This window comes from Chroicocephalus ridibundus, chromosome 9, assembly GCF_963924245.1.
Source record: "Chroicocephalus ridibundus chromosome 9, bChrRid1.1, whole genome shotgun sequence".
In the NCBI taxonomy this organism is placed as follows: Eukaryota; Metazoa; Chordata; class Aves; order Charadriiformes; family Laridae; genus Chroicocephalus; species Chroicocephalus ridibundus.
Window position 1 is genome coordinate 48,944,971 of NC_086292.1, and position 15,591 is coordinate 48,960,561.

The 15,591-nt window shown below is 60.1% G+C and overlaps 1 protein-coding gene across 2 annotated transcripts; it reads left to right on the top strand.

Moving 5' to 3' along the window:
- The first annotated feature begins 4,592 nt into the window (after positions 1-4,592).
- On the top strand, positions 4,593-15,357 carry NOX5 (NADPH oxidase 5). Of its 2 annotated transcripts, none has more exons than XM_063346469.1 (15): positions 4,593-4,712; positions 5,246-5,423; positions 6,071-6,401; positions 7,654-7,888; positions 8,281-8,434; positions 9,587-9,762; positions 10,472-10,654; positions 11,283-11,415; positions 11,894-12,036; positions 13,390-13,434; positions 13,659-13,783; positions 14,180-14,264; positions 14,442-14,541; positions 14,699-14,865; positions 15,199-15,357. In XM_063346469.1, the coding sequence occupies exons 1-15, from the start codon at positions 4,593-4,595 to the stop codon at positions 15,328-15,330; spliced, it is 2,307 nt and encodes a 768-aa protein (XP_063202539.1). In that variant the 3' UTR covers positions 15,331-15,357. The 2 variants fall into 2 exon arrangements, with proteins under 2 accessions (XP_063202539.1, XP_063202540.1); XM_063346470.1 differs by having other exon boundaries at positions 5,246-5,396; positions 6,191-6,401.
- The last annotated feature ends 234 nt before the right edge of the window (positions 15,358-15,591 follow it).

The window sequence follows — 15,591 nt, forward strand, 5'->3', positions numbered from 1 at the left end:
GGGGTTCAGCCTGGAGAAAAGGGGGCTGAGGGGAGACCTTCTCGCTCTCTACAGCTCCCTGAAAGGAGGGGGGAGCCAGGGGGGGTCGGGCTCTTCTCCCAGGGAACAGGCCATGGGACAAGAGGGAACGGCCTTAAGTTGTGCCAGGGGAGGTTTAGGATGGATATTAGGAAAAATTTCTTCACCGAAAGAAGACATTGGAACGGGCTGCCCAGGGCAGTGGTGGAACCACCATTTCTGGAAGTATTTAAAAGACGTGTAGACGTGGTGCTGAGGGACATGGGTTAGTGGTGGTTTGGGCAGTGTTGGGTTAACGGTTGGACTTGATGATCTTCAAGGTCGCTTCCAACCTAAACCATCCTATGATTCTATGAAAACTTCACGGGGCTCGGAGGAGGAGAGCGACACAACCCAAAAACGTATCAAAACTTAAGTTGCTAATAAATGCAAGAAACAACGAAAAATAACTTAAAACGATGGCTTGACTGTCTTCCGGCTCCACAAAGACCCAGGCAGGGTGACTTTCTTCCTAGAGCAGGGATGGCGTTGCCTCCGCCTTCCCTCCCCCCTGCAGCGGGACGATGCCTTTGCCACCTCCCACCGCACACGGCGACGGACATCTCGATTTTCAGGCTCCACTGGCAGGGATGTTGCCTTTGAAGAAATGACTCAGGAAGGCACATTTCAAAGCTGCTGCTTGCCTAAATTATTGCTCAGCAGCGTTACAGGGATGTGTCTCTTCTGTGTTAATTGCAGCCTCTTCGTTTAAGCAGGCGCGAGCCTCGCTGGCGGCTGCTGGGGTGTTAGTGCTGTAGCTGCTTCTCGTCCTCGGGTGTTTTGCTGCTTTTAAGGCCATTGAATGCGTTTGTACATTTGATTTTGGTCTTGGAGTGACAGGCAGTTGAGGCACCGTCCTGTCAAGTTTGCCAGATGTGTGATTTGACTCCAGAAAGTAGCTTTAATTAGTGATTTCAATGGAAACGGCCTGCGTTGGTCTCCGCTGTAGGTTTTTGCAGAACTGGGTCCTTGTCTTCGGTCCATCTTGCACGGCCGGCGTTACCATCACACGTTCCAGCGCGGTGCGAAAATTCTGGGTTTGTGGCCGGCTTTGAAAGCCTGAGAGGGGAAGCTCTGCGGGCAGAGGAAACAGAAGCGCTTTTCTTGAGCGGTGATTGACTCGCCAGGCTTATTTTCATAAACTTCTATGAGGAATTTAAGGCAAGAACTAAAATAAAACAGAGTTGCGCTGGCGCATCCGCCCGCTCCGAGGGGAGATTATCCGGCATCCCACTCCGTGCAGCGTCCGATGTCTGATTGTAAGGTATTATGTCCTTTTTGTAGCAGCCTGACCACAATTTATTAAGTTGCATTAGCGAATTTAAGGTCTCCTTTACTTTAGATATCCACAGTATGTTTGTATAGGTGACCTACTCTGGGCATAAAGGGGGGATTGTGGCTGCAGGATCCAGCATGTACTTGGAGATGATTTATACTTTACTCTCCCGTTCCCCTAGTGAACGGTTTTGTGACCTTGGATTGCCACGGTTTTAAAGTGAATTTATCTGGACTGTGAACTGACGGGTTTTGCTCAGTTCAGAACTTGTGGTGCTCGGCTTCTGCTGGATCCCCGTGGGGAAAGCTGCGACTGCGTGTAAAATACAGTCGAGAAGAAACGCCGCCGCAGTGGGAAATGGGAAGAATAACCCCCTTGAAACTGCATTACTTGGCAGCGAAGCTCAGCAGCAGGCAGGCTCTACAGCACCCGTTTCTCAGCTCTTAGCTGGGTTAAAGGAGTTATACCGATTTTTGTGTACTTTCATAAAATCTCTTTACTGCGATTCTGTTTCGGCATCTTTTCAAATGGAAGCCTTACCGTGGTTAGGGAAATAAGCCCTTACGTGAGGAATGACCCGGTTGTGACCCAAGGAGATGCTTTTTGCGTGACGGATTTTGTGTTTCCTGGTACTTTCCGTCGTGGTAGTGTGTCTGGAGGGGAAGGCGCTGACGGCAGGGCACTGCGTAGGGGTTTCCTATACCTTGTGCGGGCTCTGCTGCCTTAGCCAGCTGCCTCCCCGCTCTTCGCCCTCTGATGCGGGGGGCATACGTCGTGTGCGGGGCATACACCGTGCGCGGGGCGTACATCACGGTGCGGCTTGGGCGGTGAGGGAGGAGAGGTGAGGCCGTGGATGCTCCTGAGGTGGGGTCTCTGTGCAGCACAAGCCTTGGTCCCTGGGCGACGTCCCCACCGCAGACCTGAGCCACGTCTGCAGTTCCCCTGGAGCCGGAGGGGGGATTTTTGTCCAAAGCTCAGCGAACTTTCCAATAAACAAGTTGGTAGGCAAACCGAGGGAGTTTTTCCAGCTGGGATCGGCTGCCTCGGCTCCGGCGATGAAGCGAAACTCTGCCGCTTAGCGTACAAAACGTCTCCCTGCTTCCCCTGCTCCATCGCTGCCTGGAGCAGCCCCGGCATCAGCCGGAGCAGTAAAGCAGAAATGGTTTACTACCTGGCTGCTGGTCCTGACATCCCCATGGCAACCTCCTCCCCAATTCAGCCCCCGCTTAGTGCCGTACAAGTAGGATTTGTTCAAAAACGAATAAAGGTTGCAGTATGAAAAAGACACTTCCCCGTGTGTTCCTGACGGCCAGTAAATAAGGATTGAAGCACCGGGTGAATACGAGCTCTTTATTGGAGTTGGCAGGGCCCGCGCTTCCCAAGGTTAGGCTGCTTAATGGCGCAAGAAATATAAAATAAAGGAAATTAAAAGAATAGCATGCAACAGCTGTGATCGGCTATGTTTTAAATATCACGTGGGAAGAGCTGCAGCCGCAGACCTGCTGACAAAACCAGGTGTGACTGTAAGACGGGAGAGACAGTAAATTAAAACCGGTGAAGCAGGAGTGACCTCCCTGTACGCGAGCAGAAGTTTGTGCCTTGCTCCCAGCCGTATCGCCCAAACTTGCCCTATCACCGCCTGTTCTCCCCGGGAACGCCGTGTCCTCCTGCTGAGACCCCCGTTTGATGTCCCATTCAGGAAGGGGGAGCGGGAGGGGGTCGGGGCGATGCGGCAGAGGCTGGCTCAGAGTTGTAGAAAGGCTCGTTGGACACTGCGGCTCTGTGTTGATTTGCTCTTGGTTTCCCGAGATAAGGAGAACCGGCAGTAATTTTGGACTCTGTTGGCAAGCTGCTGTCAGATCGGAGAGAAGCGTGGTGGATTCGAAGATGCGGGGGACTGGAGAAGGAGATGGAGAGGGGGATGGGGAAGCGAGAAGGCAGGGACCAAAGGGAACAGGGATGAGGACCAGCCAGGAGAGGAGAGGGAAGGGGAGAGAGGGCCGGGTGCCTGCAGAGAGCAAGGTTTCCCATCTCCCTGCTCCAGTTTTGTTGGCAAAGGGAAACCCCAGGGCATCTTGCCGCTGCCACCCTCCTTTTGTCCCGGCGTGACAGAGGAGTGGCACCTCCCCGGCGCCGGGCCCTGAAAGGGTCTGGGAACGGTTCAGTCCAGAAAACTGAGCTCCCAGAAGTTAGGGAACTCCTAGGATTAAGGTGTGGGTGTAAGAAGTTGTTCAGCCTCGCTGAGCGCACGCTGTGGAACAGGTCGGGCTGCGCGATGCTGCCTCAGGCTGGGGTGAGCAAAGGGACCCGGGCAGCCCCAGGGCTTGTGCCCACTGGTCCTGCTCTACCCGAGGGACCAGCTACAGAGGCCCGAGAGCAGCACGTGTCCCAGCTCTTACCATCCCCTGTGCTGGTCATTGTGAATTCGGGTCCACAAAAGCAGGCGAGAGTCTCACAGGGGGCGTGCGGGCACGGGGTGGCTCAAGCAGCCGCATCTTTCGACTTGCCTTGGGAAGAAAGGTCAGGAAGGAAGGAAAAGCTGGAGAGGGACTTTTTACAAGGGCGTGTAGTGATAGGATGAGGGTGATGGCTTCGAACTGGAAGAGGGGAGATTGGGATGAGATCTGAGGAAGAAACTCTTGGCTGGGAGGGTGGTGAGCCCCTGGCCCAGGTTGCCCAGAGAAGCTGTGGCTGCCCCATCCCTGGAGGGGTTCAAGGGCAGGTTGGATGGGGCTTGGAGCAACCTGGGCTGGTGGGAGGTGTCCCTGCCCAGGGCAGGGGGTGCCACTGGGTGGGCTTTAAGGTCCCTTCCAACCTGAACCACTCTGTGATTCTATGAATTACCCCTTATTAGTACTAATATCACCTCCAGCACATTCGTGGTGGTGATCGGTAGCGCGGCAGGTACAAACAGGACTCAGCAGCTCGTTTCTTTGGTACGTGGAAATTTGGGGTTGTGTGTGATGCAGCACCCACGTGCTCCTCAGGTGTGTATTGTCACCACGGCTGTCGTGGCTGCCTGCGTCCCGGCTCATCCCAGGGCAGCTGCTGCGGGACCCAATGTGGGACCAGCAGCAAGGGATGCCCCATCCTGCCCTGGCGAGCCGGCAGGGAGCAGCCACGCCGTGCCCGGCTGCAGGGAGCGTGCGGGTGGTGAAAGCATGGCAGAAACAGTAAAAAAGCAGGTTTTGAAGGCTCCAGGGCGTTGCGAGGGGCTGCTGCCCGTCCCGCGCTGTGCCCTCCCGCAGGTTCCCGCACCATGAGCGCGGCTGAGGATGCCGAGTGGCTGCGGCGGGTGAGGAAGCAGTTTGGGAACATCGCGGGGGAGCACAAAGAAATCAACTTGGAAGAATTCAAAAGTGCTCTGCAAGTGAAGGAGGTGAGCGCTCCCGCGGGGGGCCGGGGTGTGGGGTCCCTTCCTCCGGGCAGCCCGACACCGAGCTGTGGTCTCTTATTGTACTTCGAGAAAATTAAGCTTAAAAAATAGAATCGCATGATGTTGCGGGAGAGAGAAACCTGGAGGTACGCTGCAGCAAGCGAGAGTGGAAAACATGGATTAACCACCCGCAATGCAAAATCGATTGGATATCCACAGTCTGTCTTTGAACACGCTTGGCTATTCCCAGTGAATATTCCCTCCCAGCTGCCTGTCGCCCCGTCCCATCCCATCCCGTGTCCCCTGGGCTCCCTCCCTTCCCCGGGCAGCCCCCTCCGGCTGCGGTGCCAATACACCCCTGCGAAACGGCAGCCTTCGTCCCTCCCTCCCGTTTTCGGACCGTCCCCGTGACTTTCAGCTTTTGCCAGACGATTCCCGTGGCTGGTGGCGAGAGGTTTGTTTGTAGCGTCAGGACCCGGCCGGTGGGAGAGCATCCCACCGCCACCACGTGAGAGCGTTTGTCCCCCTCCCCGCAGTCCTTCTTCGCCGAGAGGTTCTTCGCGCTCTTCGACTCGGACGGGAGCGGGACCATTAGTCTGGAGGAGCTGCTGAAAGCCCTGAGCCTGCTCGTGCACGGGAGCCAGACGGACAAGCTGAGATTCCTCTTCCAGGTTTACGACGTGGATGGTAAGATGATGAAAAACAGGTTAATTTGTGGGGTTTTTTTTGAACAAAGTTGCAAGGCGGCGCGGCTCTCCTCTGAGCATCCAAGTGCCGGCATCGCCCCTCGGGCTCGGTGCTGGTCCCCTCTGGGGTTAAGCACAGCTGGGTAAGGGGGGAGGTGGGTCTTCGCTGCTGGATATCCGTTAAAGGTAAGCGTCTATCTGGCACAAATCCACCTGAAAACCAGCAGTTAAACCAGCCACCCGGCAGGAATTCCCACAATTTGCTTTCCCCCTCGGCCGCGGAGAGGAGCCCTCCCTGCTCCGCACAGGCATCAGCTCTCAGACCCCTTGATATTTGCAAATCCCAGCCCGCTCCCTTCTTCCTCCATGGGCTGGGAAAGCTGGAAATAACAAAAGCAAAGCTCTTCTTGAGCTGCTTTTCCTGCTCGGACCTGCTTGGGCAGAAAATGCTGGCCGAAGAACTGAGAGCCGAGCCGCTTGCCCGTCTGGTTTGCCCTCGTGCCTGGCTGCCAGATAAGCGCGTCTGCGTGGCTTTGCTAGCGCCGAGCTCTGCCAGCCAGGCGGCAACGCGGCTGCTGCGGGGAAACGGCCCATTACGTCGCCTTTCTTTAAAAAACCAGCTGATTTATAAGCAATGGCACGGTCCTTCCTCCCAAAGAGCCTGCGTGCGTTAAGGGGAGGTGATTTCTGCATCAAAGGTGCAAGGTGAAGGTAGAACCGTGGGGTTGTCGGGGTGCGGCAGCGCGTGGGGGGTCCCTGCCGTGACCCGCTGCGGCGCCCGCTCGCCCCGCGCAGGCAGCGGCTGCATCGACCCCGACGAGCTGCGCCTGGTGCTGCGGTGGTGCCTGCGGGAGAGCGCCATAGCCCTGCCCGAGGAGCGGCTGGCAGACCTCACCTGGGCACTCTTCGAGGCCGCCGACAAGGACCACAGCGGCTCCATCACCTTCGAGGAGCTCCGGGAGGAGCTGGAGGGTTTCCCAGAGGTCATGGAGAACTTGACCATCAGGTAGCTGTGACGGGGGGGCCCTCCGGCACTCCCGTGGGGCTGCGGGTTCCCCTGTGAGCACATTTTTCCTCCTGAGTGGAGGGAAAAACATGGGATTTATGCCCTCACTAAGGTTCTCATGGGGTGCCCAGGCCATAAGGTACTGGGAGCGACTCAAGTGCCTTGCGGTGCCAAGCTGGGTGCAGGGATAGTGTTGGGATGGATGCAGGGCTCGGATGTAGGGATAGTGCTGGGATGGGTGCAGGGATGGTGCTGGGATGGATGCAGGGCTCGGATGTAGGGATAGTGCTGGGATGGGTGCAGGAATGGTGCTGGGATGGATGCAGGGCTCGGATGTAGGGATAGTGCTGGGATGGGTGCAGGAATGGTGCTGGGATGGATGCAGGGCTCGGATGTAGGGATAGTGCTGGGATGGGTGCAGGAATGGTGCTGGGATGGATGCAGGGCTCGGATGTAGGGATAGTGCTGGGATGGGTGCAGGGATGGCGTTGGGGTGGATGTAGGGATAGCTGCAGGGATGCTGCTGGGATGGGGGCAGGGCTTGGATGTGAGGATAGGTGTTGGCATGGATGCAGGGCTTGGATGTAGGGATGGGTGCAGGGATGGTGTTGGGATGGATGCAGGGCTCAGATGTAGGGACGGGTGCAGGGATGGCATTGGGACGGATGCAGGGATGGCATTGGGATGGATGCAGGGCTCAGATGTAGGAATGGTGCTGGGATAGGTGCAGGGATGGCATTGGGATGGATGCAGGGATGGTGCTGGGATAGGTGCAGGGATGGCGTTGGGATGGATGTAGGGATAGCTGCAGGGATGCTGCTGGGATGGGGACAGGGCTTGGATGTGAGGATAGGTGTTGGGATGGATGCAGGGCTCGGATGTAGGGATAGGTGCAGGGCTGGTTTTGGGATGGATGTAGGGCTCGGATGTAGGGATAAGTGCAGGGATGGTGCAAGGATGGTGCTGGTATAGGTGCAGGGCTCGGATGTAGGGATGGGTGCAGGGCTCGGATGTAGGGACGGGTGCAGGCATGGTGCTGGGATGGGTGCAGGGATGGTGCTGGTATAGGTGCAGGGCTCGGATGTAGGGACGGGTGCAGGGATGGTGCTGGGATGGGTGCAGGGATGGCGCTGGGATGATGCCACGCTGGGGGCAGGACTCAGATGCAGGGATGAGTGCCAGCCTGGGTGTGGGACTGCGCCGGCTTCCCCCTTTTTCCGGGCAAGGAGCAAGCCGATGCCTCCGCTCCCAGTGCAGCGAGCTGGCTGAAGCCCCCGCCGCCCACGGAGAGGAGCTGCCGGCCGCGCTACCTGACCCGGGCGTACTGGCACAACCACCGCGGCAAGCTCGCCTTCCTGGGGGGCTACATCAGCCTCAACCTCCTGCTCTTCGCCCTGGCTGCCCTGCGGCACGCCGGCCTCGGCGGGTGGCTGGTGGTGGCCCGGGGCTGCGGGCAGTGCCTGAACTTCAACTGCTCCTTCCTCGCAGTGAGTGCCGGGTGGCAGGAGGGATGCTGAGCTGGTGGGGGGCGCGGGGTGATGGTTACCTGGGCTGTTTACGGTCACGTTTACGCTAGGACCTTCTCCCTGTGCCAGGGGCTCCTTGGAGGGCAGTAATCGGAGCCTGTGAACTTTTGCGGTTGTGGGACCAGGCTGTCTCCTCTTATTTATAAATAAATAATGGGTTAGGGAGGATGTGAGCTCTCTGGGACGAGGGCACTTATGGCACCCTGCAGATGGGTCCTTGATTTCTGCCTCTGGGTGCTCTCCAGGCTGTATTAGCAGGGAGCTGGCTCTGGAGCCCCGGGGGACCAGCCCCTGGCTGAGCCCCCCAACATCTCTGATTGTCCCCGGCATCTCTGACTGCCCCTCTCCCGGAGGTGCTGATGCTGCGGAGGTGCCTGACCTGGCTGCGAGCTACCCCCATCGCCAAGGTTTTGCCACTGGACCAGCACGTCGTTTTCCACCAGCTGGTGGGGTATGTGGTGCTGGCGCTGGCAGCCGTTCACACGGGCGCCCACGTCGCCAACTTCAGTAAGTAGCAGCTCCCGGGCAGGGGAGGCCCTTCGGCTGCCAGGGGTTTGTCTCGGGCAGCACCCGCTCTAACGCGCCCCATCAACCCTGTGGGGGGTTCCCCCCTTCCAGTCCCTCTGCTAAAGTGGAAAATGCCCCTCGGTGCAGGGGGCATCACCCACACTGCACCAACAAAAAGTTGAGGGGGCCTGGACCGAGCCCCGAGGGTGGATGCTCGTGTCCCACGGGAATGCGGATGTCCCGGGGAAGGGACGCTCATGTCCCATGGGGGGATGCTTATGTCCCAGAGGGATGCGGATGTCCCAGGGAGGGGATGCAGGTATCCCAGGGGGATGCACATGTCCTGGGGGTGGGATGCAGATGCCCCGGGGAGGGGATGCATATGTGCCAGGGGGGATGCTTGTGTCCTGGAGGGATGCAGGTGTCCCAGGGACGGGATGCAGATGTCCCATGGGGGCATGCTTATGTCCTGGCGGGATGCAGATATCCCGGGGATGGGATGCAGATGTCCCAGGGAGGGGACGCATGTGTCCCAGGGGGCACGCATATTCTCCACGAAGGCGATGCATGTGTCCTGGGTGTGCACATGTCCCGGGGAGGGGGATGCAAGCCCTGGGGAGGGGGGTGCACATGCCCAGGGGGGCTGAGAGGCCGCAGGCAGGGTGCGGGCAGCCAGAGGGTGCGTGCGGTGCCGCACGGTCTGTGCACTGGCTGTGATCCCCCTCTAGCGGCTCCCCAGCCGGCAGCGGGGGGGCTCCCGCTCACCCCCCACGCAGCTCCCGAGTGGGGTCTGTGCCCCACAGCCCTGCGCCCCATGGCCCCTCCCATCACCCCACGGCGGGGTGCCAGGGCTGCACCCCCCGCTCGGGGGCATGAGCAACACAAGGGGGGAGCACGTCTGCTCGCACTACCCACCCTCCTGCGAAATGCCCCCCTTGCAACGATGCTGAGCCCGAGAACGGGCTCCAGAAAGGAGAAATGTTGCATTTTTTCAACATGTCCGAGCAAAGCACTTGGGCGCTTCTTAGTTAGAAAAAACAAATTAAAATAATGTAATTGGCAAGAGCTGGGTGGGTGCAGCAGAAATCTGGGTGCGCCGCGGGTGGGTGCTGCGGGTGTCCCGCGCCCCGTCCTGACCCTGCGTGTGCCCAGGCAGGCTGGCGCGGCAGGACGGGCGCCATGCCCTCGCCGAGTACCTGCTGTCGGCACGGCCCGGCGCGGGCGGCCTGGGCGGCACGGCCTCGCAGACGGGGCTGGCGCTGCAGGGGCTGCTGGCCGCCATGCTCGCCTTCTCCAGCCCCTGCATTCGACGGAGCGGCCACTTTGAGGTGGGTCCTGCCGCGGCCCCGCGCGACCGGGAGAGCCCCAGCGGTGCCAAAGCTGCTCCATGTTGGGGAGCAGGGCAGCAGGGGGAGGGTCCGGTGGGGGGTGCCCAGCCCTGGGCTGCCCCATGTCGGGGGAGAGCTCGTGAGCTGGTGCTTCCCTTGGACCATCCAATGCTCCTCAGGTTTGCAGTTTTGGGGTTTCCGTGCTTTTCTTAGCCTGGAGAAGAGCAGGCTGAGAGGGGATCTCATCAATGCTCATCAATAGCTAAAGGGGGGGTGTCAGGAGGATGGGGCCAGGCTCTTCTCAGTGGTGCCCAGCGACAGGACAAGGGGTAACGGGCACAAACTTGCCCATGGGAAGTTCCACCTAAACACGAGGAGGAACTTCTTTGCTGTGAGGGTGGCAGAGCCCTGGCACAGGCTGCCCAGAGAGGTGGGGGAGTCTCCGTCTGTGGAGACATCCCAACCCCGCCTGGAGGCGTCCCTGTGCCACCTGCTGTGGGTGACCCTGCTCTGGCAGGGGGTGGGACCGGGTGATCTCCAGAGGGCCCTTCCCACCCCCACCGCTCTGGGAATCTGGGATTCTTTACCGTTTGAGCTGCCTTTGCTTGTTGGGGTGCCCCAGCGCCGCCTCGCCAGGAAGCACCGTTTGGCTCCACCGCTTTCGGTTCCCCCTCAGCCCGCCCTGTGCCCCCCTGCTCCCTGCCCACAGGTCTTCTACTGGACCCACCTCTCCTACATCTCCGTCTGGACCCTCCTCATCCTCCACGGCCCCCATTTCTGGAAGTGGTTTGCGGTTCCCGGCTGCCTCTTTGCGCTGGAGAAGGTGGCGGGCTTGGCTTGGCGGCGCGCTGGGGGGCTGCGCATCGTGGAGGTCAACCTGCTCCCCTCCAAGGTCTGCACCCCTTCCCACACCCCTTCCCACACCCCCCCAGCTCTTCTGAGAGCGGGAATGAAGGTGCCGCATCTCACAGAAACACCTTTAATATCGTGAGCTGGAAGGGGGATGCTCCCCCGGCCATGCGCGGGAGGGACGGGGTGCAATGAGCAGTTTGCATGGAAAAGACGCGGGTTTGCGTTGCTTCGGGCTGCGTCGGGGAACCTTTGCAGCAAAAAAGTGAAAGCGATATTTGTTTTCAAGCAATTTTTTTTAAATTTAGAATTTTTGCCTGTTGTGCAAGTAAAAAAAAAAAAAAAAAAAAAACCAAACCAAAACCTAAACTCACAGGAAAACAAAAGATAAAATGAAAACTGCTTTGGCTCTTAGTTTCTTCAAAAAAAATTGCTGTTCGAGGCCAGCCCTAGCCGAGATTTTTGTTTGATAGCGAAGCTGGGCAGTGAATGGGAGAACAAACCCTTTTCTGGGGTCGAAGCCGTGCGTCCGCCTCATGCCGGCTGCTTTGGAAAACGGGAGACACAGACCCGGGTGCTGGTGGGCTGCGGGAACGCTGCCCCGGCGGAGACGGACCAGCGCGACGTGCCTGCTGGATGCTCCCAGCTTCTCTGCTCTCCTTTTTCTCCAGGTGACTCACCTTGTGATCGAGAGACCGCAGTTTTTCCGCTACGAGCCCGGAGACTATGTCTACCTGAACATCCCGGCCATCGCCACCTACGAGTGGCACCCCTTCACCATCAGCAGCGCTCCCGAGCAGCAAGGTGATGGCCGATCCTTTCCTCATCTTGCATCACCGGCATGTTTTGCATCACCGGGATGATGTTTTGCATCACACCAGCCCCACAAGGACAGCTGGATCCCCTCTGAGGGTGGCGCGAGGAGGTGGCCATGCCCATGGAGCAGGGCAGCGTGCCTTCATGGTTGCCTCAACCTCTGCCCGTGCATAAGTGCCGCGTAAAAACATGCGTTTGGCTTATTTCAAGCAAGGCACGGGGAGCGAATGGCACCTGAATACCCTGCCCGGCTCCGTGGGTGCCCAAGGTTTGGGATTTGGGCTTCACCCAGCTATTGGAGCAAGCCCAGTCCCCTGCTGCAAGCCCAGGGCAGAGATGGAGGAGGATGAGGTGGGGATTGCTGCACCTGGGGCCGGAGCTGTGCGGTGCCCAGCCCGCGGTGCTGGGGGCGGCAGGGCAGTGCCTTACGGAGGATGCCCACCCCCTGCCCCGCTTCATCCTGCAGAGACCCTCTGGCTGCACATCAGGTCGCTGGGCCAGTGGACCAACAAGCTGTACGAATACTTCCAGCAGCCCGAGTTGCCCAGCCCGGAGCCAAAACCGCTCAGCAGGAGCCTGAGGGAGAAGAGATGCCGGCGCTGGGCGCAGGTTGGTGCGGACGGGGCTCAGCTTTTGGCAAACGCAGGGGTCAGGCCGTGGAATGCTGCTGCTTGGCAGAGGTTTGCCATGCAGCTTTGCCAAGCTGAGCACCCCCAGCGCGCCCATGGGTTTCTCAAGCTGATGTCCTTGTCTGGCACGTGGGGAGGGCTCTGCCCCGCGGGCTCTCCCTGCCCAGCTCCAAAAAAGCGAAGAATTGAGGACAGGTCGGGCTGGGCGCTCTCTGCCGAGCGGCTCCCCCCGGGGGCGCCCCAGTTCTCAGCCACCCGTGCGGCACCAGGCTGGGCATGGGGCACCTCTCCTGCTGCGTGTCCTCCGCAAGGCGCTCGTGCTGCCTTGGAGGACTTCGTGTCCCACCCTCCGCCGAGGCCGTGTGACCCCGGTGGATGGGCCATCAGATGCCGGCGAGCATCGCGCAGCCAGCGATGCCTTGGCCTTTGCCTTCCAGGAAGGTCTCTGCAGCAGGGCTGGCTCGGAGCAGGGGTCCGTGGCCACCGGAGGGGACGGAGACGTTCAGCTGATGTCGTACAGAGCCACCAGTGCTGCTGCCCCGGGAGAGGAGGACCTGCCGGCGGGGGGGGTGAGCACCGTCTCCCGCCCTCGCCCAGCACCGCCAGCCCCGCGCCCTCCCCGGGGGGCAGAGGCAGAGCCCCCGGGGCCTGCGGGGTGGGAGGGGGGTCTCTGCTCTCATCAACACGGCAGCGACTGGAGGCCCAGCCTGCAGAAACAAGGGGAAGCGCGGCTTCCATCCCGCATGGGCCGAAACTCATTAAGAAGCTCTTTTTAAAAGAAACTTCATACGCTTCCAGGCTGCTGAGCGCCACCGTTAGTGGCTTTTATCCCCCGATATGAAAAGCTCTCAGGATATTGATTCTGTCTGGGCTGGCGGAGCAGTCCCTGCAGATAACGAATTTACATGCGCCGGTTGTACTGAGTTTCTCTCCCTGGCTCTCTTTTGCTCCTGTCTGCGCCCCGGTGAGCAGAGGTTCCCCACGCCTGCTCCCACCGCCCGCGCCATCGTGGTCGCTGTAAACCTCTTACTCACCCCCCAGCCTGCGTGGGGATCTGGATAATTGCCTTTTTAATCAATACTCAACCCAACTACGATCCAGACAACACCATCAGGTGGCGGGTTCCCGGCGTGGGACGTGTGTGGGGTGTCCCAGCAGAAGTGCGGGCACCGCACCGAGCTTGGCATCGAGGGATGCGGCTGGAAGCGGTGTGCACAGCCCAGAAAAAAACACCCAAAAAACAAACCCAGGGAACAAGAGGGTCAGCGTTAGCTGTCACGGAGGGGTTAGGGGTAGGCAGGAGGAGACGCTCACTGCTCTCTTTACCTAGCAGGTGTCCACGGGGCTGGGTGAGACCCATCGGCTCTGCAGCATCAAGGTGAGGGATGTCCCGGTCCTTCCCCAGCTTTGGTGAGCAGGGCTGTGCTCAGCATCCCCGGGGGGACCCACACGTGTGCCCGGTCACCCCATGCGTGTAGCCCCTGTGCTCCACAAGCCTGCAGTGCCCCCTGTGCACTAAACCCTGCTCCTATCCGCAGCTTACGAGTTGTTTTAGCACCCGCGGGCTGCTGGGTTTATCCACGACTTTCTTGTCTCTCCTAGTGCTACATCGACGGCCCCTACGGGACCCCGACGCGGAGGATCTTCACCTCGGAGCACGCCGTGCTCATCGGCGCAGGCATCGGCATCACCCCCTTCGCCTCCATTCTGCAGAGCATCATGTACAGGTTGGTGCCGTTGCAGCAGCTCGGGCTGCGGTCGCGCCAGCAGATCCCCAGTACGAGCTCTGGCGTCGCTTTGGGAGGCACAAGGCATGACGTACGCCGCGGTAGACCCGTCCTCCAACACTTCTCCCTGCGGGATGAGCACCATGGGGCAGCACCCATCGTGGCTCCTCCTCGCTTCTAACCTTGGGACTCATAACGCGTGTCCACGAGACCCACAGCTGGGTCCTCCCTCCATGTCAGGCTTTTCCCTGGGGATTTCTGCTGCAGGGAGACCCGCTGGCAGGAGGTTGGCCTGGAGATGGTGAGGAACGGGTGCTTGGGGTCTCCTTGCGAAGGTCTGCTGGGGTGTGCGGGGTGCAGGTGGTGGGGCGGGCAGGGCTGTGTCTGCCCGTGCAGGTACCGCCGGCGAAAGCAGAGCTGCCCCAGCTGCCATTACTCGTGGTGCGAGGACCTGCGGGACGAGGAGATGACGCTCAGGAAGGTAGGAGCAGGCAGAGGGGGACCAAGGTTAACCCTGGGGACAGTGACAAGGGGGCTTGCAGGGTCACGGGGGTGGAGATCCCACAAGCATCCCTTCCCAGTCCAGGAGGTCTGGGGCGGTGGGTGGCTGGATTTGGCCCCCGTGCTGACAGCTCCAAAGGCTGCTGTGTCCTTTCAGGTCGACTTTATCTGGATAAATCGGGACCAGAAGCACTTTGAGTGGTTCGTCAGCCTGCTAACCAAGCTGGAAATGGAGCAGGCTGAGCAAGAGCCGGGAGGTGAGCGGGAGGCAGGGGCCGGCCACCACAGCCCCCTGACCTGGGGGTGCCCAGCCCTGTGCTTGGTATCACCCCCCGCAGAGCCCACCCTGACCCGAGGGGGCATGGCGTGGGGCCGGACTCCCCGTCTGCAGCCGGGCTCTGCTTGAACACCTAGAGCCGTTTTTGGAGATGCACATGTACATGACGTCGGCGCTCAGCAAGAATGACATGAAGGCGATCGGGCTGCAGATGGCCCTGGACCTGCTGGCCGCCAAGGAGCAGAGGGACTCCATCACGGGGCTGCGGACCAGGACCCAGCCCGGCCGCCCCGACTGGAGCAAGGTGAGGGCTGGCCCTGCCCCGCTGCCGACAGCACGCTCGTGGGGAGGGCGCCGTGTCCCCCAGACCCGCTCTTTGTGGAGGGACACCGCGGGAGAGACCCCGCGGGAGAGACCCATTTTAGAGCAGGAGGATGCACTGGGATACCCAGACCTGGATATTCCTGGGATATCCCTCCCGTGGGAGTGCTGGGGAGCACGGGGAGGCTGAGTTGTGCCGGGCAGCACCTGCTAAAGCAGGCAGCAGGGATCTGGCCATCGCTGGGAGGGGAGCGGGCTGTGCCACCACCTTCTCTTCTCCCTTCCACCTCCTCTTCTCCTTTCGCCTGTGCCCTAGGTGTTTGGGAAGGTGGCGGAGGAGAAGAAAGGGAAAGTCCAGGTCTTCTTCTGTGGCTCGCCAGCGCTTGCCAAAGTCATCAGGGCACACTGCGAGCACTTCGGCTTCCGCTTCTTCAAAGAAAACTTCTAACCGCTGGCCCTCGCCTCCCTGCCTGCCCCTGCCAGCCCTGATGCCGGGTGATGGGCTCTGGTGGCTGGATCCTGCTGCGCGGCCCGTGTTGGCTCCAGGCTGTCTCTCAGTCAAAGCTGGGGAGGGTGGGATGCACAGCAAGGGACGGGGAGAGGAAGGGGCTGAGCTCGGCCATGGGGCTTTGGGGTGGAGGGGATGCAGTCCTGGAGCCATTTTGGGTGGAGGAGATGGGTGTCCTGGAGCATCCGTGTAGAGGTTTTG

What these genes read in the sequence shown, in the direction of transcription:
- NOX5 (XM_063346469.1), top strand. Translation starts at nt 4,593, where the DNA reads ATGAGCGCGGCTGAGGATGCCGAGTGGCTGCGGCGGGTGAGGAAGCAG. An exon ending in ATGGAGAACTTGACCATCAG is followed by an intron (nt 6,402 to 7,653) that starts GTAGCTGTGACG and finishes CTCCGCTCCCAG; the next exon opens with TGCAGCGAGCTGGCTGAAGC. An exon ending in GCCGCCCCGACTGGAGCAAG is followed by an intron (nt 14,866 to 15,198) that starts GTGAGGGCTGGC and finishes CCTGTGCCCTAG; the next exon opens with GTGTTTGGGAAGGTGGCGGA.